This window comes from Cololabis saira, chromosome 9, assembly GCF_033807715.1.
Source record: "Cololabis saira isolate AMF1-May2022 chromosome 9, fColSai1.1, whole genome shotgun sequence".
Classification (NCBI taxonomy): Eukaryota; Metazoa; Chordata; class Actinopteri; order Beloniformes; family Belonidae; genus Cololabis; species Cololabis saira.
In genome coordinates this window covers 36,871,822-36,897,984 of record NC_084595.1, presented here as the reverse complement: position 1 = coordinate 36,897,984, position 26,163 = coordinate 36,871,822, and the positions used below count along the sequence as shown (strand labels likewise).

Genomic DNA, 26,163 nt, shown 5'->3' with positions numbered 1-26,163 from the left:
CACACCTGTTGTGTGTTGCAAATGCCTCTGTGACAATTTATTTATAGTTATGTGGTTTTAGCTCCAATCTGGATGAAACCTTTATTGCATTCAGTAAATATGGCACTTGTAAATGAGTGAATAAAATCAAAGCAGTAAAACGCTCATCACATTTTGAAGATGAGAGTGAGAGACAGAGATAAAAACAACCCATTCATGTCCATCTGTGATACTGTAGCACACAGTTTGTTTAATCAGTCCTGATACTAAAACAGATGGCAGAAGTGCATCATTCGTATTCTCTGATCATCAGCTGATATCAATAGTTGTTTTGTCAAATTTACTTTTAAATATCTATTATAGACAAATATTTTTGGATCCTTCAGTGATTTTTGTTGTTTTTTACCAAGTCAAGTTTGATCACTGAACTTTGAATCTGTTATAAATTTAAATTAAATATGTCAAAGATTGCTTCATGATGAACGAAGTTGAATGTGTACAAAGGTTTTTGACTTTTTAATTCTTAGTCCCTTTTGACAGAGGAAAAGAGATATTTGGCACAGATCTTTGCACCTCTGCTCTAAGTGCTTGATGTCTAAAATGATGAATACTACAGTTCTTCTGAATAAAAATATGCCCCCCCCCCCCTCATTGTCAGAGGTGGACAGAGTACTCGACCCCAGTACTTGAGTAAGAGTACAAATACTACTGGTCAAAATTTACTCAGTTACAAGTAAAAGTAGCTCAGTCAAAATATTACTCGAGTAAGAGTAGAAAAGTACTTGCTTTTAAAGGTACTTAAGTATCCAAAAGTAAATGCTTTTAAATTTACTTTAAGTAAAAGTAAGAGTAAGTGTAAGAGTAAATTTCTTATTTTCCACATCAGTAAATTACTATATTTTTTCTAATTTAATTTAAGGATCTTTTAACTCTTGTTTCTGAGAATTAACTCTTTGAAACCAGCTGCACTGATGTGCTGCTTTTAGAACCACAATGTTATATAAAACCTGCAGAAACACCAAAAACAAATCAAATGAATGGGATCATAAGAGGACAGCAGATGATGCAGAGTTTATTAACAATCATGAACTGACACCAAATGAACCTGCACCATCCAACTAAGTCTGGATCCCCCTCAAAGACCACTGCTTTACAAAAAACTGTGCCCTCGTTTTTTACTCGGTCGAACTCAAACATTGAGTTAAGATACGGCCAAGGATTTTGTGAAAGTCCCTGCTCCGAGTCCGGCTCATTATCAGACTCAGACGACTCACCGGATTGTCTTTCTTCTGACGCAGGCGTAGCCATTGTTGCAGTTATGTCTTGACTTGTTGCAGTTATGTCTTGACAAACGCAGGCTACTTTGGTGGTATCGTTTTGAGGAGGCTTGACGTATTTCCGCTTTACGTACATCCCAGTGGAGAGCGTGCACTGTGATAGGTCTCCTCCTTTGACAAAAACAGCTTGTGTCCAATAGGATTTTAGGGAAGAAGAAAAAAGAGCAGACCTGAAAGTAACGAGTACTTTTCAGCCTTCCTAGAAATTTACTCGAGTAAAAGTAAAAATATTTGTCTTGGAAATATATTCAAGTAAGAGTAATAAGTACAAAAGAAATCTAATACTCAAGTAAAGTAAAAATCCTCTGGATATGTACTTAAGTACAGTACTCAAGTAAATTTAATCCGTTACTGTCCACCACTGCTCATTGTACATTATTAGTAGTCCGAAACACTCCTTTGTAATTTGATGGGGGAATGAGCTGGCAGTCCTGCATGTTACCACAAAAATGAGAAGATGTGCGTTTACAGCTCGGAGAGTTTGAATAGTATTGAGCAGATGTTAAACATGGTCAACAGCTTTAGACGGAGCGGTGAGGCAGAAGCTCAGGGACCAGCGTCAGCAGAACCTGAACCAGCTGCATCCACTTATCCAATCAGCTGTCTTTCTGTCTAAGACGCTGGGACTGAGGGGACACTGGACCCCAGAGCTACACCGTTCTAGACCGATTGTGTTTCACTACTGCAGACACACTCTGAGTCGCTGGACTCTGCTGCAATATGTTATGTTAACACTGGATTTCAGTGCAAAGGTTAATTTATACAATATATTCCTCAGAGAGAAACGCTATCATTTAAATATATGATACTCTGCATGTAAATAATTTCTTCTTGTCAAAATATTTTTTTTCTTTTTGTCGACTTTTTTAATGACAGTGTGCTTGCTGAATTTAGATTAAGTGCTTTGAGATTATTTTCCATACAGAATAAGTACTACATACTTTACATTTAAAAAAAGAAGTGAATGAAAATTATTCTTTGCCTCTAAAATGTGTATAAAACCTGAGAATAAATATAGGGAATAAGCTGACAGAAACCCACGCAGTGACTTGGGCTGAGAGAGCACCAATGACGTCATGACGGCAAAGTGGTTGTACTTGGACATGAGTGGTGGAAACCTAGTCTATTGGTGTGCAAAATGATATTGGCACAACATGGCCTTGAAACTACTCCGTCCAGCACCAGAGATCCCTGCTGCACCTGAACGCCTACAGGACCTGCGATGCTCTGATGGAACTACTTCACCAAAACAGGAACTGAATTAATGATTTTACCAAAAGTGGTTTCATTTGACCAGCATTGGTGGCCTTTGTAAAAATTGGAAATAGTTTGTGAAAGGGAAAACACGTTTCCTTACAATATATGAATGAATTAATGAATAAACACCTACCTTTGTCTGCAGATTGATTTATCAGAGCTAGATAAAAAGTAGTGTGACGTTTGTGGGCCAGAAAACTTTGAATACGCTAAAATTAGGGAAATAAATGCGCTATAGCACTAAATTCCATTCCAACCCATTGATTCTTAACATGTTTGTTAAAACCATTACCTCTGGCTGCCAAAATGCATGGTTATGTAAACATGAAATAACAATTTACAGCTTATCTCTGGAGCTTGTTGTTCTGTTGATTCCTGTGAAGGCATCTGTTTCCATCAGATATTATTCTTGATAAAGAGCTATTTCCATCTATTCAATTCAATTCAATTCAATTACATTCAATTTTATTTGTATAGCGTCTAATACAACAGATGTTGTATCTAGACGCTTTCCAGAGACCCAGAACATGACCCCCGGGCAATTATTACATAAACAATGGCAGGTAAAAACTCTCCTAGTGGGAGAAAAGCCTTAAGCCAAACAGTGGTAAGGAAAAACTCCCCTTTAGGAGGGAAGAAACCTTGAGCAGGACCAGGCTCATAAGGCGGGACCCTCCTGCCGAAGGCCAGACTGGGGGGTCGGGGACGTCAGCAGCACACAACAGGCATGTGGAAGCAGCAACGGGATGACCCGGGGTTGGGGGTAGGCCAGCACGCAGCTCCCGAAGCTCCGGCCTGCAAACATGCACAAAAGAGAAAAAAGGGGGGGCCAGCACAAGAAACTACAGGAGCGATGGACAAAAATGATAGCTATGAGATACTAATAAAAATATACTAATACTAATAAATAAAAATGGAAATGGAGAAGAGAGGAAGGGAAGAAGATAAGAGAACAAGGGTGAGAGGCACCGCCCAGTGGATCATGTCAGTGCCCCCCTGCAGCGTAGGCCTATAGCAGCATATCTACCACGAAACTATATTTGAGACTAACTATTATAGCCTTGTTCTATAGCTGCAACTATGACTGCTGCTACAACTTTGACCTATAGAGGTTACGTGGTTGTCTGCAGCAGCAGCAGAGTTTTTTTTTATTTGCTCTGCTCCAGTTACTATCTCTATTATTTCCTGTTATTTCCTGGTAGCAGGCATTTTCTGACCTAGTCAGCATTTTACACACTTTCCACATCTACAGCTTTTAACCTGGGCCTTTTAAAGAAAAAAAAAATACACTCACTTTATAAGGTGATACAGTACTTGACGTCTGAGGCCTTCATGTGATTCTAGCTTGAACATGGGTGCAACAATTTGAGGTGCAGAGTTCATTTACTGAAAATGCTGAAAAACAGCATACACAGTTGCTACTGTACGTCTTGATTATGTGTCTGATTGGCAACGAGAGTTAGCATGTGCATGAGAGTCTTCAGTTCTGCCCATTAGCAAGCTTCCAGGACATCGACCAATCAAACACCTTCTGGAACAGCGTCTCCTTGTGATTCTCTGTCTTTGTTGTTCATAAGTAATCACAGGCTTTTGGAGTCACGCTGGGTCCAAAGAGTTACCGGGAATGAAAAGAAAAGATGGCTGAAAATTAACATCAAATGGCCACTTCGAAAGTTTTCCTGTAGCCATTACGCAGAATTAAACTGAGATTTAATGGCAACATTGGCGCGGGTCCAAACTCTTACTATGCTGGTGCACTCCAACCAGGCACTGAGTTAGCACCATTTAAACAGAGTCATTCAGCCTGCCTACTCAGCTTAGTTAACACAAATACCACCTTTCTATGTCAACTCCATCCAATCAGAAATCCGATTGAACTGCTGCATGTAAACGTACTGTGTCGTACAGTTTACGATATACAATCTAGTCTACCTGAATCTCAATCTAACTACAAATTAAAACGTTATGAGAGCATCTGTTGGGTAATGGTTTGGTTTAGAATGATGGCTTTGGTGACATGATACAGTAAATACTTTAAATCTGTGGGTAACCGTACAAACTTCACCATATTTATTGACAAATGTGTGTCAGTTTTGTTCAAGAACCTAGAGACATGAAAGTCAAATAAGAACCAATAAATCCAAGTCACCGACAATTATTCTTGTTAGTCATAGACTTGTTGAAAAGGTTTGCTTTGTTGGTGCGGGGTGCAAAAGGACAATTCAAAGTTTTATATGTAAACTTGTTAAGACTACCTGTAAACATCTAAATCTCTAAGGAACACGTTCACAATAACCACTTTAGCCACCAAAAGACATTTTTAGATGTCAAGAATGTTATTTGTTGACTGAGAGTAATAGCACTTCTCACCTGCTTCAGCACTTTGCAAGAACACTGCGGTTAGACTAGAAATCTAGATGTATCGCTAGCAAATTTAAATTTGCTTTGCAGACACATCTTTCTAGATGTTTGGCCTGATCTATCAGGCAATGCTGCAAAGTCTTTTCCAAGCATCCTTCCCGTTATTTTCCTGCGTGTGCAAACATGGGTACATGTGTGAAACAAGTAAAGGAGTGAACCACTTGTGAAAACTATAAATTACTTATTGCACCAGATGTGTGTGCTACTTTTACCAGATATTGTGACTTGTATGTTCTGCACCCTGCGATGGACGTGGATTTGAATGTTAATGACTGAAGAAGTATGTTCTGATGCTTTTCTATTTAATTAATTATAATGTAAACCTGCAAATTAGGTTTCAACTTCCCAATGTCACTACTGCCTTCCTAAGATAAATAAATAAATGTTGATGGAGGGTTTTACTTTGATAAGGCTGTACAAGGGAGGTCAAGTTATGCCTAATTCAAAATTTGCATGATCAAAATATGCAAACCTCCTTTTGTTCAGCATGCATATAGTATATGCTCAGATACACAGTGCATTCACAAAAAACTTTTTACTGTATTGAAGAGTCTTATGTTCTTATGCTAAAATTTCAATATTGATCTATTCAAAAAACATTAAATGAATAGAAGGAGCACCTTAAAGCAGAACATGGAACTGCATCAGATGTTGTGTTGCCATGGAAATGTTATCTTGTTAGGTGGTGACACAATTTAGAAATATGTACTCAGTTAAGAAATGTTATGTAACAGCTCCATCTTCTCTTTCTGTCCCTCTCCCTGACAAAGACTGTTACAGCACAGATTATTGTTGATTTGGTAAAATACAGCCAGGCAGTGAATCGAAATAACAGGGACATTAGCAAAAACTGTGATAATGAGAATGAGATAGAGATAGAGAAAGGGGGCCTTGTGTGTGTTTGTGTGTTTCAATATTTGGTCCTCAGTTCCCAGACCTAATCTCGCTGCAGTTGTTAAAGCCCAACCATCCTCCTGTAGGGCAAACTTCTCTGCTGTGGACTGTGTTTGGTTCACTGAATCCTCACTGAGAGGCACAAAGAGATGAGTGCATGAAGGGATGTGGAGATGAAGGAGAAGGAGTGGGTTTCGACAACAGGAGCAGTGAGGATGCTGGTGGAGCAGGGCAGAGGAGGTGGAGTGGGATGATAGGTGAAGTGCAAAGAGAGGGGGAGGGAGACGAAGAGAAGAGAAGGGAAGAGAAGAGAATAGAAGAGAAGGACAGTAAAGCCATGGAGAGTTCAGTCTTCTCTGTTTCCCTTGACTAAGAATAGCAGCTCTTCTGGTAACCCAGTGCCCCAGGACATGACCATTTGAATAAAAGCCTCTACCGCTTCACATAACGCCTAGTGGGTGCATCCTCTTAGGTGCGTGTCTGCACTTGCATGTGCTGACATGTGTCTATGTGCAGGAAAGTACTTTAACGGTAGATTCACAGGGAAATTTGTCAGGATAATGAGACAGACAGACGGAAGTGTGATAGAGGGGGAGGAGAGTCACAGAGAGCTAATTGATGATGAAGATAGTAGGCTGGTGGAGAACGCAGGAACAGGTGAGACTTGATGTTTTACGTCAGTGAGCAAAAGACTGTGTTTAGCCACAAACCTTCCGAATTCTTGTCTTCCTCTCTGGATTTGCACTCCGTACATCTGAGGAATCTGGAGAGGAAACCAGGCTGAAAAGCAAATAACTGCTGTGGTGTAAACATATTGGAAATGCGTCTCAAAGGAGTAAACGGTCACAGAGTCTTCTGCTGTAACATGTGACTATTGGGACCAAAATAGTGCTGAGTGTTGCAATTATAAACAACTCTATCTGTCTCCACAGCACTACTTTCTCATCGTGTTTGGTCACGATGGACAGAAACCTCTGGAGCTGCGAACGGAGGAGGAGAGTGAGTGCGATGAATGGGTGGAGGCCATCCAGCAGGCAAGGTATGCACAGCACACTATTAAAGGGTATTTCCAGTGGGCGCACAGTGAGTGGCCAGAAGGTCTGCTTCTCTGCTCCTTTGCATGGAAAGGAAATAACTCAACTAAAGCCTGCAGGACATTTGGTGTGATTTAAAATGTCAGTCTGTGTTAGTTATTGTTCATATACCTTATAGCTTATTCTTAGGGTTCACATATGCTGTAGCTACTTTATGAAAACAATCTGTGATGGACTGGTGAGCTTTCCAGGCTCTATCCCAACTTTTATCCAGTGACTGATTGGACCAGGTATAGATTGTAAATGGACAGGCACAGTAGATGGATGGATGGAAAAAACTACTTGAATTTACAAGCATTGATTAAAAAGTTTAGATAAAGCATGTCTGGTTTGAGTTGCATGTATATTAGAGGTTTGTACCATTATTTGCTAAAAACCTTTATCCTTGACATATATATACGTTTTAATCTTGCAGCAGAGTTTTCTTAAAGTGTGTGAATGTGTGTGAGTGTGTGTGTTCTTCACCTGTCCTCTTTGACATTCCAGTCTAACATGTTTTATTAATTTTTGGATTCCATATTATGGACGAAAGAACCAAAACTCACCAAAGTGAAACACAAAAAGACAACACTTATAGAAAGACAAGACAGTGATGGGTGCGGTGTGTATAGTGTGGTGACTGCTGTAATGTGATGTGATGTGACAAAAAATGAATAAATAAAAGAATGCTTGTTTTACTTATCGTACAAAGATGGCTGAAATGACTCTGACGTCACATGCTTGTCTGTGATGTTAGTATATGAGCTTCAGATATCAATTCAAGCCACGGTGATGTAATTTAGCATTGGCCATGTTGGGTTTTGGAGACACCAGTGGAAAGAGATGGACATGACAGGCTCACAATGCATCCGTTGGGTTGTCGCAAGAACATTCAGCTGTCTCCAGGTGACCGTTCTCTTAAATATGCATGACTCAAGGACATTTTTTTTCATCAAGAAATGTTGTACAGTATATGATATGTCTTTTAGCATATGCCAATTGTAAATCAGTATTTGTCCCAACAATGAAAACAAAAAGTTGTTTTCTTGACAGAGCCTGAAGAGAACATCTTTATCTTCTTGAGGAAGGTTTTTGTTGCTACATAAGTAATTACATGTAACAAATATAAATACATTAGCTATTTCATGAGAACTCTAACCCTTGATATATTTTTAACCAGGTTTAATCTCCTGTGGGGGCTTATCAGGAGCGAATTTAACCTCAACATGGGTGAATGTGTAGATATGTTAAGTTGGACCTTTTTGATTTGGACATCTATGGAAATTAGTATGTTTGTGACACATGAGTCATGCATATGTAAGTTTATGGTCTTGCCCCAAGATGTGGCTCAGCTGCATGTGACGTAGATATTTAAGCAATAAAACATGGCATAGATTCCACTATTCTCAGCTCAATTTCAGATCTCATTCATACAAGGAGACAAATGTGATTTAAATCAGACGTAAAAATATGTTTGTGTCTTTTATCTATGCGAATATACAGCGTCAGTTTTTCCCTGTTCGTGTGAGTCATATGCCCTTGAAACTGCAATTGTGATTGTAGATATAAACACAGGTGGGCAGACTCCTCTTTCTTCTCCGCTCATGCCTAGTCCTCTGCTGACCTCAAACAATGCTTCGGAAACCAACGGCTTGGATAATTGAGTCGTCTCTTTCACAACTTTCAGAGTCATGAGCTGAACACGTAGCTTCATTTAAATCCCTTTGGCTTGACTGATCCAGTTCATAGGTGTTGATCACAGAGCGGGAGTGTCAAGGCATTATTGGAAATAGTAGTGTGTTATTCATTTGTACTCAGATGTCAGAATTTCCCAGTTTCAAATTGGAAGTTTCAACTGAAACTCTGAAACTTGGAAAATTGTAGAAAACCTCAAGTTCCTCAACTTCAAAATCCTGCATGACTTTTTCTGCCTTATTTTATTCATGTTAATTCAGACTTGTACACAGCACTTTTCACTTTTTCTGAGTGGATATCTGCTGCGCTGTTTGTACAGTATGTGCTATATGTCATGTACAGTCTTGTTATGAATTAGTCACTTACTTCTAACAATATTTATCAGTATAAATGGCTAGTCCGATGTTTGGCGAGGTGAATTTTCTGACATTAGAAAATGGAGTATTGTCAACTTGGATGTAAGGTCATTCTGAGTTCCAGTTTCCAAGGTAAATGGAAGGCATCATAGGTCCATATACTACATCTTCCATTTAATTTGGAGTAATTGAAAATAGTATCAGTTTTATTTCTTTTCTGCCTAACTTTTTCCTTGCCAGTAGTTAGTCCCATCTACACATCCACATGCCCATTGTTGCCCCAGGAGTAAATGCAGAGTAAATGCAGAGTGAAAATGCATTTAATAAAAGTGTAAATGCAGAGATCAGATATGGGGAACTTTTAAAAGATGGGTGTTGGGTGTTAGTTAATACTCATTTGACTTTGAATTGACTTTGAATTGATATATAATGTGTACCGGTACCTTTTTATTCCATGAATTTCCTGATATAGAAGCTGGATAGCAGCATTCAAAATTAACATTAAGTGAAATAACAACAGGTTTATAGAATAAGTCTATTCTTTTTTATGGCTGATTCAGATATGTTTTCTTTTCTTTCTTCCTTTCTTGTCTTGCTTATCTCTGTTTATCTGTCTTTAATCTTTTTAGCTATTCTGACATCATCATCGAACGAGAGGTGCTGATGCAGAAATACATCCACCTTGTGCAGATTGTGGAAACTGAGAAGGTGGCTGCAAATCAGCTGCGCACTCAGTTGGAGGACCAGGACACTGAAATTGAGAGGCTCAAATCAGAGGTACCTCACGCTCGTGCTTATCTAGTGTGACTGCAAAATGCCCATAGGCTTTATAAGTGTCAAGATTTTCTTCAAATCCAAGCTAGTTTGGATAATATTTTTTCAGCAATGTCTGATTATGTAATTGATCCATTTTCCTCTCTGGCATCAGTTTTTCCCCTTTAGAAAACAATGTTTATAGTTAAAAAAGAAAGGAAGAGTAAAGATCATTTCATAACATGCACAGGGAAACAAATGGCATGTGACTGGCTTATTTAGTGTTTTCTATTTAACAAACAATTCAGTCCACAGTTGGTTGGGCTGTAAAAAAGAACACGTATACACGTCTTTTATTCATCTTCCGCCCCTTCAGGGAGGCATTCTGCCTTTACAGGTTGATAAATAAATCAGTTTCGGTGGAACGCTGAGACTTTTATTACAGAGAGCTTTCCAATAACGAGAGCAACCACAGCATTGCTCAAAATAAAAACCGATAGAATCGTTAAGAATCACAAATTTAACAGCCATTGTACTTGTTCTATTGACCTTCTCCCACACTTCCCAGACCCTCATAAGAAATCAGGAGGAAAAGGAGAAAACATAAAAAAAATACAACCCCAAATCAGAAAAGGTTGTGACATTGAGACTTTTCTTTTTTCTTTTTATCTGTCTTGTTGAAAAGTTTCCTGCTCATTTTTGAAAAAAAACAAAAAAAAAAAACAAACAATGGTTGAAGAGTCCTGATACAAACCTAAGCCATCATCTAATCATCGAAATACTAATTTTACTGTGGCTTCTCACTGTGTGATAGTCTATGCCAGATGTCTCCAAGCCCAACGATGACAGGATAAGTTTTTAGACAGTCTTAACATAAGACACTTTTATCTGCATGGTAAAGGTTTTGCTTGGTATCCTAGTGCTTGATAAAGGTTTCCCAAAGTGAGCTTTTGTCCATGTGGTTATATCATCCATGGATGAACGATGACTCTTGATGCTATTTGACTGATCACAGATCAGATCGTCGGCCTCCAGCTTGACCTTAGTGCACTGAATTCATCCAAGATTCCCTGAATGGTTTAACAATATTGTTCACTGTAGTAGACGAGATATGCAAACTCATTTTAGTCTTTTTTTGTGAGGAACATTGTTTTGAAAATTTCAATGAAGGGAAAAGAGGAGGTTTTTTTTGTCAAAGATGACACTATCACGTACCGAAAGACTCCAAGAGCAATTATTTTCTTGTTCTTTCTTTCTTTCATGATATTTTTATATAAGGCAGGTTCCATATTAAGTCACTCCCTAAGTCTGCCCACACAACTCTGTGATTATTCTACATGAACCATATGAAGGGAAAACGAGAAGAAGCACATGTAGATACCTATATAGTGTATACTTTTATACTTGTTGTTATGTATTGTGTTGTTCTCATTGCTGCATTTATGGCAGCAAAGGAGTGGGTGTGAAGGGTGCTCAGTCACGTCTGAGTGTAGGAAGAGAAGTCCAGCCTTCAACACACAGTCCATCTGCTTCCTCACAAACAGCTATGGTTATCGAATGAAGCAAATCTTTGTTGTGGACACTGCATCATAAATCACATGTTAATGCTCCCTCCTGAAACACAAGAAATGTACAAGATTGTTCTTCCCCCAAAGTAAACATTGCATTATTGCTCCTCACATCAAACTGTTGAAACATACTGATGAATTAGGATCAATCAGATCCAGAGGGGGGCATTGCCGGTTTATCGGCTCATGGAAGTAACTTTTCCAGTTTAATTATTCCATGAAAACAAACAAAACAAAACAAATCTTAGCTTTGTCTAGAAGAAGGAATCACTTGTTTATAATTCTGTAATGCAGTAATTGAAAAAGTCCAGTCAACATGCAGAAGAACTTTGTATACCCAAAAATAAAGCAAAATATTAATACACAAAGATCAATTGATGATATATGAAAATAAAAATAAATAAAACCAAAGAAATGAAGAAAAGCAAGATTCTTACTGAGTTAAAAGCCAGGGATGTTGTGTTGTGTTGCCATGGAAATGTTATCTTGTTAGGTGGTGACAAAATTTAGAAATATGTACTCAGTTAAGAAATGTTATGTAACAGCTCCATCTTCTCTTTCTGTCCCTCTCCCTGACAAAGACTGTTACAGCACAGATTATTGTTGATTTGGTAAAACACAGCCAGGCAGTGAATCGAAATAACAGGGATATTAGTAAAAACTGTGATAATGAGAATGAGATACAGATAGAGAAAGGGGGCCTTGTGTGTGTTAGTGTGTTTCAATATTTGGTCCTCAGTTCCCAGTCCAATCTCGCTGCAGTTGGAGTGAAGAGGGAAAATGGACTGTTTATATAGCACTTTTCTAGACCTGTTGACCCCTTAGAGGACTTTTACACAGCATTCAGCTGTTCACACGGCAATCTTTACACTCTACGGTTTTGCTTTTATTCTAGCCACTGATTATTGATTTATGCTAAGCCTAAAACAGTTGCACAGATCCAAAAAGCACTTTCTTGGACAATTTATTTATTTTTCTTCTATTTAATATTTTCTTTTTCTATTTTTTACTTTCCATCCTTAATGAACGCACACTTAAGTAAATGCGTTGCAAGGCAGGAATGCATCATCAACATATGGACTGAAGAGGTTCAAATCATCTTCTCTGTACCTCCTGAGGACCAGCTGGCCCACTTAAAAGCAGGGACTGTATAGACCAGTCGTGGTCATGCAGAACCTTTGGACTTTGGGGGCTGTTGTTGCAGCAAAAAAGATAGATTTTGGAGCAATTAGAAGGAAGAGGTCAGCAGATCTGGGGAACCTGATGGGACATGTGAGCGCCAGAGATAAAGGTTTTACTGGCAAACAATACAAGCTAAAAACAAATCCTAAAATCTGAAAGACCCTTGTGAAAAAAGACCTGTAGTTTCTAACATGAACTCAGTTGGGAGCCAGAACCACTCACAAGTGAGGGAAACTGGAATGAAGAAGAGATAATCTCATAAAGTTAAAAACAGAAAACATCCACAATGGATCATCAAAAAATATCTGAACAGAAAATGGCCCATGATTTTGAGAAACATATTTTATTTTTTTCCATTTGCCAGGCCAACATTGTGAATAAGAATAGATTCTTACTGTTCTTGCACGGCTAAAGAACATTAAATAAAATAATTAAGTAAAAAGAGGGAAGACCAGTCTGAAGACCAGGGATGGTGGAAATGTGACGTACAGGATTTAGTAGTGTGGAAGCGAGTGGAGCACAGGAAAACTGGGAGGAGCAGTATGGAAAGTTGAATCTGGGAGGTGAATCTGGGGGGCAGAGCGGGCGGGAAAAAAACAAACCCCAGATGGTTTCACAGGTTGTATTACAACTATGATTTAATAGTTTTAATACATGCTTTCACTTTCATTAACTAGAATATGACATTAGAGACCTGAGTCCACGCCAACACATACTGCATTGAACCAGTTGAGACAGGATGTGCAACCCTTTCAAAATCAGTGAAATAGTGAGCAGGACCTGGGCAGGCACTGATTTAAAAATACACTGCTCTAAGATTATAAAGGTGTTATAAATGAAAGTAAAGGCTGATTTATGGTTCCGCGTTACACCAACGCAGAGCCTACGCCGTACCCTACGGCGTAGGCTCTGCGTCGATTTAACGCAGAACCATAATTCGGGCTTAAGTGTGACTTTAAAAATCTATGTTGTGACACTGAAAGTTCCACTAACATTGATGTATCACTACAATCAACTTAATGACAAAGTCATTACTATGGTCTGATGTTCAGTGTACCTGTTGAAGACCAATAAAATGTAAATACTAATATGTGTTTTAGTTGCATTTACTAGATCATATGATATCATTTTTGTAAGTAGGGAAGGTTTTGGAAAGTTTTAATGTAATTCCCTGACTGGCACGACTTGGCATGTCTATGTTCTACTGATGCGCAGCAGAAATGTCCAAAAGGCATCTACAAAGTTCATGTACTTGGTACATTGATTGACTTGATTGAAACTGACTGTCAGCGAGGGGGATGCTTTTTTCTGGGGCAGCAGTTAACATCTCTACAAAGGAAACCTCCAATGCCTCCACTGTGTCCAACTCCGTCTCTGCTCATGAGTATCCACAACGGCTTGTATAAATGCCTGCAATTCTTTTTTTTGTTTTTGGAGTACCTACAGTTGTAATTCTTCCTTGGAGCAACACGTATACTGTTCCCCACTGCAAACTGAGCTAATGACTCGTTTGCAGGATACAGTGAGCTTGGCTGACAATGAAAGCTAAAAAAAAAGTAATTTGACAAAAGAAAACATCTGCCTGTGTAATGAGCTCTTGTAAAAAACAGGATACAGCAACATGTGTGCATGTTGATGTTTATGAATAATTAAACCAACTAGCGACTGTGGCAGTCAGCCCCCTCTCTGCTGCCATTTAAATGATAGCACTAGTGGATGAGAAAATGAAGATGTGGGGCTGAAAATTGTTTTGGATTAATTTTTCATATTTTACTCAATATGTTGAGAATAAATGTTGTCACAAGAGCTGAGTAATAAGTAATAACCACTAAGTTGTTTCATAGTTTTGGAGTCACTCTTAACCTTACGTGAGTTTATTTTTATCACATAAGGCAGCTATACTTGAAGTTGGTCATCATAAGTATCAATTTTTTTATCAATGACTTATAGTTGATGCCATCTAATGACAAACTGAACCCACAGTTTTCCCGTTCATTCCCTCTCCTCAGCTTTCTAACCTAGGAGAGTAGATTAACTTTGATTTTCACCCCTGTAGATCATTAAATATTTGATCTAAATCTGCTTATACTGAGGACAGTATTTCATGACTTAAAAATAAAGATTCAATAACTAACGCGATTAAACAGATATTATGGCGGCATGCAGGCTCTCATCCAGAGACCGCCACCATTTCTCTGTGTCACTTTCTGAATGAATGCAGCCGCTCGTCAAAGATGAGGAAATCTGATCACTATCTGCTCAAAACACACCGATGATTCGCTCAGCACACTGAGCAAATCATACTCAGTCCAATGACTGGAAGTAAGAATTTAATATCCTCATTCGTTTCAATAAATCCTATCTTTCTGGAAACAAATGTCTATTGGAATTAAGTGCTTAGCGAATAAATGAGTCAAATGGCTTTTATTTTGTTTGATGGAGTGCCATCTTTATCCACATTTGAACATAAATTTCCTCTCCTCTCATAAAAGATCATAGCTCTGAACAAAACCAAGGAGCGGATGAGACCTTATCATGTGTACCATGAAAACGAAGACCCTGATATCAAAAAGATTAAAAAGGTAAATGAATCAGTTTCATATGATTATAGATTTATGTCATTTATGCGGCATGCTTCCCTGTCCACGCTTTGCTGTGGGTGTGTGTCCTCCATAACTCCTAAACTCCGTATCCACAGGTGCAGAGTTTCATGCGGGGCTGGCTCTGTCGCAGGAAGTGGAAGATCATTGTTCAGGACTACATTTGCTCTCCTCACGCTGAGAGCATGAGGAAGAGGAACCAGATTGTCTTCAATATGGTGGAGGCAGAGACAGAGTATGTAAATAAATTATGCCCAGAGCAGAAACAAAGACTGTGGCAAAGATGTCTCCTCTAGCTGTTTCACAAAGGAAATATTGGAAACTTAATTTTTTTTATGATCATTGATTTGTTATCTTCATGAACAGTATTGTGTTATCATCAGATTTTATTAAAATGATCATAATTAGACAAACTGACTGCAGCACTACCGTATGAAATTAGGATCAACCAGCTCTGCGGGTGTATTTCCTCTGAACCAAATAAAGTTGAGATGATTAGACATGAACTAACACTGGAAGAAAATGCTACAGGATCATGTGTGAGTAACAGAGAGCTGAGACCAAAGCAATTTGCAGTGATGAAGATGGTAAAACAAAAAGATTACTGCTCAAATAAGCAGCTTAATCTTAAACTTAAAGGAGCTTGAGGCTCCTTTTAAGAAATTAGACTCTCTAGCGCCACCCTTCACCGCGACGGCCGTTGGGGGTACTGCAGCCAACAGTGAAGCCGGCACGGGAGAACGGGGAGAACGCACATGCAGCGTCATGTGACGTCACATCCGCAGCCCAGCGCGGGAAAATCGGGACCGAATTGCAGCACATTTTGCAGCACACAGCCTGTTCAAGGCAAAGGAGAGATACACTAGAGGACTCATTCTTTTGGGTTTGGAACACTTCATCTGACATTATTACTAGAAAACTTAAAATGTATACGGATTTTTTTCATAAATCTTGCCACAATCCGGCCTCAAGCTCCTTTAACGTTCAACAACATATTCAAAAGATGTTTAAATCATGTGTATACAAAAAAAAAAAATGTATTCAGTAGTCATTTATTGGCTGTAGTTTTGCCATATAAGTACTGTATTTCAGCAATTTCTTAGTGAATATTAGAATGATACTTTGGTAGTTTAACTCTATTACGACATTTCTGGTACCAGTTTAGAAGGTGACTTGTGGCAGGATTCTGCTATGCTTCGGCCGTGACCGCTGCTAGCTCTGACATGCAGGAGATATGTAAAAATAATTGTGCTATAGTTTGAGTCAACAAAAATCCAATTCAAACAACAAAATAAAATAATTCTTATCAGTAAAATAAAAGCTCATTACGTTCTGTTAAAATATTATACCTTCACACTATGGGTCGGGTCAATTTTGACCCAGACCAAAAACTTCTATTTGGACAAAATTTCAAACTTTAGATACATTCAGAATGCTTAAGTAGCATATGTCACAATGATAAATACATGATTAACCCTAAATTAATGTTTCAGGACGTCAGCGGAATTTTGTTTTAGGTTTTACATCACTGGTTTTTGGGGAAAAATATCTTCTATCAAACAGCATTACAGTATGTCCTGTTTTTCAAAAGTCATAAAAGCATAAAGCCATGATGATCTGAATATAGTTTATTGCATATAAATATTGCAGGAACGTTCAGAATGTGTTGGATGTGAAAATATTACGATGTTTAAACATAGTTCTCATGATGGAGTCGGGGTCTCGCTTTTAACTCTTTCGTGCACAGAACATGGATGGTATAGTTTCACATGTTCCAGATTCCTAAAAAAAAACCATTTGCTTATGTCTAGTAGATCTAAAAATCATCTTAATAAAAACAGCCTCAGGGTGCAAAGACTTGTAGCAAAATGTATTACATTTTTAGATATTTTCATTTTTGAGTACTTTTGATTATGTTTTAGGAAAAGTCATGAAATCTCAGACTAAAAGAATGTTGTTTAGGGTAGTTTTACTGCTGTTAAATGTCAAAACAAGTCCAATTTGACCCCAACAGTATGTACGGGTTAAACTTAATATTTGATGTTGCATCAGAGCAATACGGCACAATACTGTTCATATATCACTTTAACCTTACATTTAGTTTTTAGTGTTTATAAATGAAGGGCAACCAATGTAAAACTAATGTTCTATCAGCTTTAACAATATAAAAAACTCCAGGAAATTGCATTATCTAACTATAAGACAGCACTGAAAACAAACTGCACAATAACAAAGACAAACAACATTACAGTAATGTTGTCTCACTGGCGCTTTAATATTGCATGTCAAAGCAAGTAAAACACTGAACTTTTGTTTTCTGTGTCCGTGACAACAGGTACGTCCACCAGCTCTATATTCTGGTCAACTGCTTCCTCAGACCCCTGAGGATGGCAGCCAGCTCCAAGAAACCCCCCATAAACCACGATGATGTGAGCAGCATCTTCCTCAACAGGTGTTTGATTGTGAAAAATATGATCACTCCATGTTTACCTTTAAATAAATCTCTGAAAGCCGCAACCACATATTTTAGGATTTAGGATTTTAGGACAAAAAGAGAGAATGAAGCGTCTCCTTTAGTTTGGTTTCTAAACTGTGCGAGCGATGTGTCGACAGTGAGACCATCATGTTCCTGCATGAGATTTTCCACCAAGGCTTGAAGGCGAGGATAGCCAACTGGCCAACTCTGGTGCTGGGTAAGCTGTTACTGGACCTCGCATGAGGCAGAAAACACACAAACACACGCTGTTATTCACGCTCCCCGAAGCCCCGCAGTAACATCAGGAATAGATTCTCACCAGTTCTCCAAATCCATTTTGTCTTGTTCACACGTCACCGTTGACGTCTTATTGCCATTCATGCACACGCACATTTTCCTATCTCCGCCCGCCACCAGCAGACTCATTATCTTGACAGACAATGACCACCCAGACCAGAAGGCTCCCCACTATGTCACCTTCTAAAACAAAAGCCCCCTCAGCAGATAAAAATCATTCGGGAGACGGGCTGCCGAGACAGGTGGCAGTAAATTACTTCAAAAAGAGAAGAGTTTGCTGATTGAACACGTTAACCTGAATGACTCTTTGCTTCATTCTGACACTGACTGTAAACTTTTGGCACATTTTTTTTTATTGCATTCTTATACTTTAATTGCATTTTTTCTTTGCTTCCAATACAACCTGTAAAGGTGTACTTTAAGCTTACATAGAATTAGCATTAATAGGAAGTGTGCAAAGGCTGTGATGGAAAAGAAATGTAATTAATTAAAGATATTCTTGGTGTATTGCAGAAAGCATCTGGAGTGAAAGCTCAATGGATCCTTAGATATAAATCAAGGTCGTCCTTCATGTATATCTAAGGATGTAGATATCATTGCAAAGCAACAGCATTCTGTTCAAATGCAAATAAATAATGACGATACACTTGTCATAAAGACGAAAACAGTAACAACAGAATACATTTTAAAAAAGTGCGGTCAAGTAAGTGTCAGTGAATCTCTAACCACTCATATTTGTATGTTTTTTTCGTGTCTAGCTGACCTGTTTGACATACTGCTGCCGATGCTGAACATCTACCAGGAGTTTGTACGTAACCATCAGTACAGCCTGCAAGTTTTAGCCAACTGTAAGCAGAACAGAGACTTTGACAAGCTTCTGAAACAGTACGAGTCTAACGCTGCCTGCGAGGGTAGGATGCTTGAAACCTTCCTCACGTACCCCATGTTTCAGGTAGATCCCCAGCAGCACGCTCACGCTCTCAGATACAATCGCTGTGTTCAAGCCAATTCTTGCCTCAAATATGCTGTCTCTCTTTAAACTTTTGTTAATGATTGTTTTTTGTCTCCATGCTCTTTTTTTCCCCAACAAGATTCCTCGTTACATCATCACCCTGCATGAATTACTCGCCCACACGCCTCATGAGCATGTGGAGCGCAAGAGTCTTGAATTTGCCAAGTCCAAATTGGAGGAATTGTCCAGGTATTGGTCAAAATTGTCATATTTTTCTGATATGTAGTGAATATGAAATAACTTGTGTGTTTGTGTGTGGCCAGAGTAATGCATGACGAGGTGAGCGACACAGAAAACATCAGGAAGAATCTGGCCATAGAGAGGATGATAGTTGAGGGCTGTGATATCCTGCTGGACACCAGCCAGACCTTCGTCAGGCAGGGTGAGTCTTCATCACTCACAGCAACGTTAAAACAGCAGAAAGTCTCAGGAACTCAGTCTCTGAACCATGGCCTACACTTCTGCAGTATTCTGTACGAGAGGAAGATTTGGCTTTCCAAAAATACAAGGACTGATCTACCAAAAAAAGTATTAACTCATTAGTTAATAGGTTACTACAACTTACACCGTGGAGTTTTATTTCTTCTTCTTAAAATATCAGTTTCAATTTCATTTGAAGGAATTTTTTAATATTTGAATGAATTTAACAGCTTGTGTATAATGAGGGTGGGTTTCTGACGATGTCGACTAGAGATATAGTCAGATGGTGGAAAGAGGATCTTCTCCATCCCACCAACATGTCTTCCAGCTGGGGAAGTTGGGACTCGGTGTTGAGCCCACTTATAACCAGGGCTGAGGTTACCCAGGCTCCGAAGGTGGATGCAATCCTCCTTGAGATCCTTAATGCTCAAGAAGTTGCGGAGCTGCCTCGGTTAACAACATTTCTGGTGCATTTTGATGTCTCTGCAAAATTATACAGACACAGGGGGCAGTCTCTCGGCACTGGCAGACTGTGATGTGGTCCCCAGTTTTAAGATGGAGGACCAAAGAGTATCTTCCAATCATCCCTTTAACTGATAAGGTCTACGCAGGAATTCTGGAGAAGAGGCTTGGATAGTTGAACCTCACATTCAGGAGTAAACATCACTGTTCTGTCCTGACTGTTGAACACAGTTATATACCCCTGATGAGGTTCTGGAGGAAGCAGTGGGAGTTGGCCCATCCCATTCATATGGGCTTTGAAGGCATTCAAGCATGACCCTCGGCTCATGCTTCCAGGAATATGACATACTGTACTGGGCCCATTGCTACGGACCATTCAGTCCCTATTCAAACCCTGCAAGGGTTTCGTAGTAAATTGGATTTATTTGATGGGAGCTGGCCTTTATCCTGGCTACCCTTTCATATTGAATAAGACATTAAAACACTGAAACCTGCATACTATTGAGTAGTCATCCCTTATGCTGCCAAATTAGCTATGACCAATTGGAGAACTTGTACAGAACCTGTACAGATGTCTTGTGGTGTCTTTAATGTGGACATTAATTACGTCTGTGGGATGCTGGTTTTTCCTACTGAGGATTGGGCTTTTTCCCGTACATCCGTCAGTAGAGATCAGAACCTTGTGAGTTCAAACCTTTCTGTTCTCTGTTGAGATCCTTGAACTGTAGTGAGGTGCATCACGATGCCTTGCTGGAGAATGCCGTTGTTGTCAGCTGCCATGAATTATTGGTGTGCAGCGATGTTTGGGTGGGTGGGATGTGCCAAAGGGATACCCGCTTGAATGCCTGTACCAAGGTTTCCCAGCAGAACACTAATTGATGTAATTCACCTGTCAGTGTTTGTAAATTTGTTGCTGCTAGGTAGGTGATGTCTTCCACTCAGTTAAACCCCTTGCAGAGTTGCCTTACACAGGAGAGCAGCCTGGGATTTTCCTGCTGTAGCTGAGTCACATATCAGAGGATACAATTCTGACAGTCTTGACAGAGCATGACTTTTATTTATTTGTTTCCTCTGTGTTTTCCAATCTATTAAAGTAGACTAAATGCTCCCTCTACACCTGCCTGTTTTATTAATCCACTCTTTTTTTTCAGCAATTGCACAGAAGGACACACACACACACACACACACACACACACACACACACACACACACACACACACACACACACACACACACACACACACACACACACACACACACACACACACACACCAAAAAACCTGTGTGCATGAGTGGTGCAACATGAAGGAATGCTTCTACACACGTTTGCCATTGTAAACGCTTGGCAAACTAGAGCTTAGTGTCGGCTTAATGAAATGTAATGTAATCTCATGACCCGTCCTGCTCAACAGGCTCTCTGATCCAGCTGCCATCGGTGGAGCGAGGGAAACTCAGCAAAGTCCGTCTGGGGTCTCTGTCTCTGAAGAAAGAAGGAGAAAGGCAGTGCTTCCTCTTTACGAAACACTTTCTCGTCTGCACTCGCAGCTCCGGGGGAAAGCTACACCTTCTTAAGGTGAGCACACTCTTACCTGTGTAGTGCAGCGATTCCTCAGTGAGGAAAATCATTTTGTAATTTTTTTGCACATGTTTTTTTCTTGAACTTTTGCAGCAAGGTGGCGTTTTGTCCCTCATTGAATGCACGCTTATAGAAGAACCCGATGCCAATGATGAGGAGTGTAAGTGTATTGCATGTATAGATAATTTGTCCACCTCTGTCGACACATGAGCAACTCATATTGGTCCATTTAAGCTGTACACCGGTCATGGAGGTTAATTAGGTGTCAAACATTAAGAGTCCAGAGATAACTTACCTTTAAATATCAGATGTTCACCCCCTTAAATGTCAGACTTTGATCTTTTAACATTACAGGCCCATAACTATAATTTTCTTTTTGAGTATTTATTTTGTAGACACATCTTTTTTTTTTTTTTTATTAATTTTATTTATTAACATACTGCACTGTATGTTAATAAATAAACAACGACAAAAGAGGACATCAGTGTGTGTGTGTGTGTGTGTGTGTGTGTGTGTGTGTGTGTGTGTGTGTGTGTGTGTGTGTGTGTGTGTGTAAATAAGATGATGAAAGTAGATACATATATTGAGAATATTAATTTGAGAGTAAACAAATAAATAATTATCTTAATAGCGTGGTGTAGCACGATATAATATAAATATAGCATAATAATATAGTAATATCCTCATATAACATAATTTTTATAAAATATTATAACATATAACCAAATGATATCACCATACTATAATATATAACAATATAATAATACTATAGTTTAACATCCCATGAGATTTCATAACTTAATATAATAATACACTATGAAACAATATATCATGATAATGCCAGGAATGATTATTAGAGTTAGAATTGGTAATTTGTGTATTGCAATGAGGGGTGAGGTCAGACAGCGCACACATCTTACTTACAGCTATTCATATCAATTTTAAATTCTCTGCTCTTCTGTTAAAAGAATAATAACAGCAACAATATTTTCCCTCTGTAACCCAGCTAAAGCTGGCGGTCAGGTGTTTGGTCAACTGGACTTTAAGCTGGTAGTGGAGCCATCAGATTCCCCATCCTTTACCGTGGTTTTGCTGGCCCCATCGCGGCAGGAGAAGGCTGCATGGACCAGCGATATCAGCCAGGTAATACTCAAATCACACCAACAGAGACAAACATGGAATAACAAGTACCTCCAAATAGCTAGGGCATGTGCCCGCTGGGCATTGACAAGCCTGTTGATAAGTAAACACAGACTATGGTGCAGATCCCCGGGGCGGAGTGTAGCTCTCTCCATCAGCACTGCACAAACAGGGAAACATCACACACGCATGTCACACTGGATTAATTCTTACAGTGACAGTTTTAACTGGCTTCTTTTCATCATGTTGGCTTCATATGGACCGTGTTTTTGAGACCATTTCCAAGCAGATCTGTCGTTTTCAAAAAAAAGGGGGCTGACATTAAAAATGTAATAAAGCTAGGAACTCACAAGTTACTTGCTTTGGCTACATGTTTTTTTGCGCTCATGTTTACTCTCTTTACTTCTCATTACTTGTGACTCTCTGTCTCCATAGTGCATAGATAATATACGTTGTAATGGCTTGATGACCAGTGTATTTGAGGAAAACTCCAAAGTCACTGTGCCTCACATGATCAAGTAAGTACTTTTGTGTGAAAAGAGAGCAACAACCATTTCTTCATGTCACTCACTTGTTGCTAAATAGCATACCTGAATGGGGAGAAGTGGCTCTCAAAACTTTCACAAATGTTTATTACAAGAACTGAAGAATAACGTTCAAACAGGTTTCCCATAATTTGTAATAAATACCCCAAAAAATAAAAATCTGGATTTTACATTAGAAAATATCACTTCAAAAAAGTCCTATATTCAAAAGTAGCAACAATGAAACTATTCAAACTTATTTTAACATTCCACATGCAGATCTTTAACTTCAGCTTCACGAGTCAGATTTTCTTGTTTAAAAAGCTTTTTGTTTGAAGGGATTTGTTGATTCAAAAGAACCACTAAGATATGTGCTGTAGTTTTCTTTTGATCTGCAGAGATATATTTAAGGACATAATTGTTTGAGTTTGCCTAGAACAGAACTATTGACTTGTATTGTCTGAACAGTACTCCATAAATGCCAAAAAAAGAAAGAAAAAGAAAATCTTGATGACTTCATAGTGAGTTACATGCTTTGCAATGTTCTATAAATATCCCATAAATTGAGCTTTTTCAAAAGCAAACCTGACCCCATATTTGAAGTTAAACCTCTACAGTATATTACAACACTGACATCCACAGAGGCTATCAGTTGTAAAACGTGTATGTGTGACAGAATAGTCTGGTATCCTTGTGCTGATTGGTACATGAATATGTGAAGAGTAATATTTTTGAGAAAATCATTTCATTTGCAGAGAAAGTGAAACCCATTTGGACACATTTGAAACCTCTTTCATGTAAAAAAAAAAAAAGCTACATCAAATATGAGAAATTTTGGATGGAATGAAAAAATACAAATAAAAAAGCTCTGATTCTTAAATTCATACTTTTATTTCATTGTCATTAATGTTGACAGTGTGAACCCACTGTTCTGTCAGCTTCATTTCATTGTTTAATTCGTGCATTTTAGGACTAAACAGTAGGAGCTTCTACTACGGTACTTTATAATTTTGCTATTCCTTCACAAAACGCTTAAAAGATGTTATAATGCAAATAGTTGAAGTGTCCTTTTGTCCCATACTTCCTGAAACCGTTTTTCTAAGGTCTTACAGGATTGTCATGACATTTTTCCTTTGAAAAATTCTGCACACGTCCTCTACTGTAGGACAGGTCAGGACTAGGGGCGCGCCAGTCCAGTGAATGTGGTGATGCATTATCACGTCAAATTTATGGATATACCAAATCTCATTGACCAGTATTTGTGGACCATTAGGCGCACCGTATTATAAGGCGCAATATCAATGAACGGGTCTATTTTCATACTTAACGCGCACCGGGTTAAAGCGCATGATAAAACATATGTAAAGCGAAAGAAAACAGTCTGGTAAGTCGAACTTTATTCAACTCATTCACAATAACTCAGAATATTGTTCAGTTGTAACTAATACAGAAAAATACACTTAAGTTTTAAATCATTCGTCTCCACAAATCCACAAATAAAAAGTGGCAGAGGTAAACATCGTACTACATCCTGTTCTCTGATTGGTTCATCGTTGCCATCGATGGCAGACACCTGAAGTTAGTGTGAGGTTGGAACAACGTTGTATTCAAACATTTGATTATAATTGGATTATGACACAGATTTGAAAATTGGGTTTAAGCTTAAAACCTAATGTTGGCTTGACGTCTAATTATAGTAAGGTAACATTGACTACATGTTGGATGATGGTTGTTTGCCAGCACTACATAATTAGTTATCTAACGATGTCTGACATTGCAACCTGTATCAACCAAGGACCGACTTTAATGTGTCATCTGAATGGTCCGACAATCAATCAAGCGGAGCGGCTTCATCACTACCAAAGTCGCACTAAAACAAATTTTTGAGCTCAGTTTACCACATAAAATTGGTTCGAAGTCAGTAAGCACAACAAAATTCATACATAAGGCGTCCTAGATTATAAGAGACACTGTCAATTTTTGAGAAAAATTAAGGATTTTAAGTGAGCTTTATAGTGCGGAAAATGCGGTACTTTTCTGCATAGACAGACGTGTAATTTACTTTTGCACGAGTATTGATACAACCTCACACCATGATACACCCTGGTTTTCACATTTGTTACTAGTAACAGTCTGTATGGTTCTGTTAGTCTCTGGTCCAGGAGACATAGTATCTACTTCTTCCAAAAAGGATCTAGATACTTTTTTGTACAAAATCATAATTCAGTTATATCCATGCGCTGTTTAAAGTAACTTCTTCTTACCCTCTTGCCTAAGTTCAAGTTACTCTCGTCCCAACTTTTGTGTTGCAGGCCGGATAGACAGAAAGTAATGACTGAAACAAATGTTTCAAGATATATGTGTCCATGCTGTCTGGGTTCACACTGTCAGCAATGAAATAGTAGGTCAAAGTTGAGGGTTTTTGTCATTTTCCATGCTGCCGTAACTTTTTCTGTCATCATACAGTTATGTTGATTAATAATAAAGGGTTTTGCATTGTGCATTTTTTTTCTTTTAGTCTATGCTGTTATTTTGAAATATGCTAATTTTATAATTTTCTATTACTTGGCTTGAAGTGTTTTGCTAAGCAACGTTCATCACATTTTTCTTGCTTTGAAACTCAGCAGTCACACGCGCCTGGTTGTGTGTGTATGTGTGTACATGTGTATCCATCAGATCCGATGTGCGCCTCCATAAAGATGATGTTGACATTTGCTTCAGCAAGACACTCAACTCCTGCAAGGTCCCCCAGATCCGTTATGCCAGCGTGGAGCGGCTGCTGGAGAGGCTGACCGACCTGCGCTTCCTCTCCATAGACTTCCTCAACACCTTCCTGCACACATACAGGATCTTTACCACAGCAACCGTGGTCATGGACAAACTGGCTGACATCTACAAGAAGCCCTTCTCCTCCATTCCTATCAGGTCTTGCCATTTTTTACACACAAAAATGCATTCACCAACACGGAAAATAGCAGGCACATGGAGAAACATCTGTGGCGATAGAGTCAGATAGTAATGACTGTTTTGTACTCTGCAGCAGCTCCAACCTCTGCCCGAGAGGTTAAACATGCATCAGCTCAGTGGCAAACAGCTTGTGTCTAAAGGGCCATCAGAGCAGATGCTGCAACAAAGTTTTTG

The 26,163-nt window shown here is 38.9% G+C and overlaps 1 protein-coding gene across 5 annotated transcripts in view; it reads left to right on the top strand.

Moving 5' to 3' along the window:
* The window catches only part of rasgrf2b (Ras protein-specific guanine nucleotide-releasing factor 2b), a 57,605-nt gene that overhangs the window by 12,987 nt on the left and 18,455 nt on the right, over positions 1 to 26,163 (top strand). For 4 of the 5 annotated variants that reach the window (XM_061729440.1, XM_061729439.1, XM_061729437.1 and 1 more), the window contains exons 2-15: positions 6,821 to 6,927; positions 9,642 to 9,789; positions 15,008 to 15,097; positions 15,214 to 15,350; positions 17,451 to 17,567; positions 17,729 to 17,808; positions 18,647 to 18,840; positions 18,980 to 19,089; positions 19,164 to 19,282; positions 21,195 to 21,355; positions 21,452 to 21,518; positions 22,365 to 22,501; positions 22,934 to 23,016; positions 25,699 to 25,947. In XM_061729440.1, the coding sequence (XP_061585424.1) occupies positions 6,821 to 6,927; positions 9,642 to 9,789; positions 15,008 to 15,097; positions 15,214 to 15,350; positions 17,451 to 17,567; positions 17,729 to 17,808; positions 18,647 to 18,840; positions 18,980 to 19,089; positions 19,164 to 19,282; positions 21,195 to 21,355; positions 21,452 to 21,518; positions 22,365 to 22,501; positions 22,934 to 23,016; positions 25,699 to 25,947 (1,799 nt within the window). The remainder of the gene's footprint in view (positions 1 to 6,820; positions 6,928 to 9,641; positions 9,790 to 15,007; positions 15,098 to 15,213; positions 15,351 to 17,450; positions 17,568 to 17,728; positions 17,809 to 18,646; positions 18,841 to 18,979; positions 19,090 to 19,163; positions 19,283 to 21,194; positions 21,356 to 21,451; positions 21,519 to 22,364; positions 22,502 to 22,933; positions 23,017 to 25,698; positions 25,948 to 26,163) is intronic. The other variant, XM_061729441.1, reaches the window with a different exon arrangement.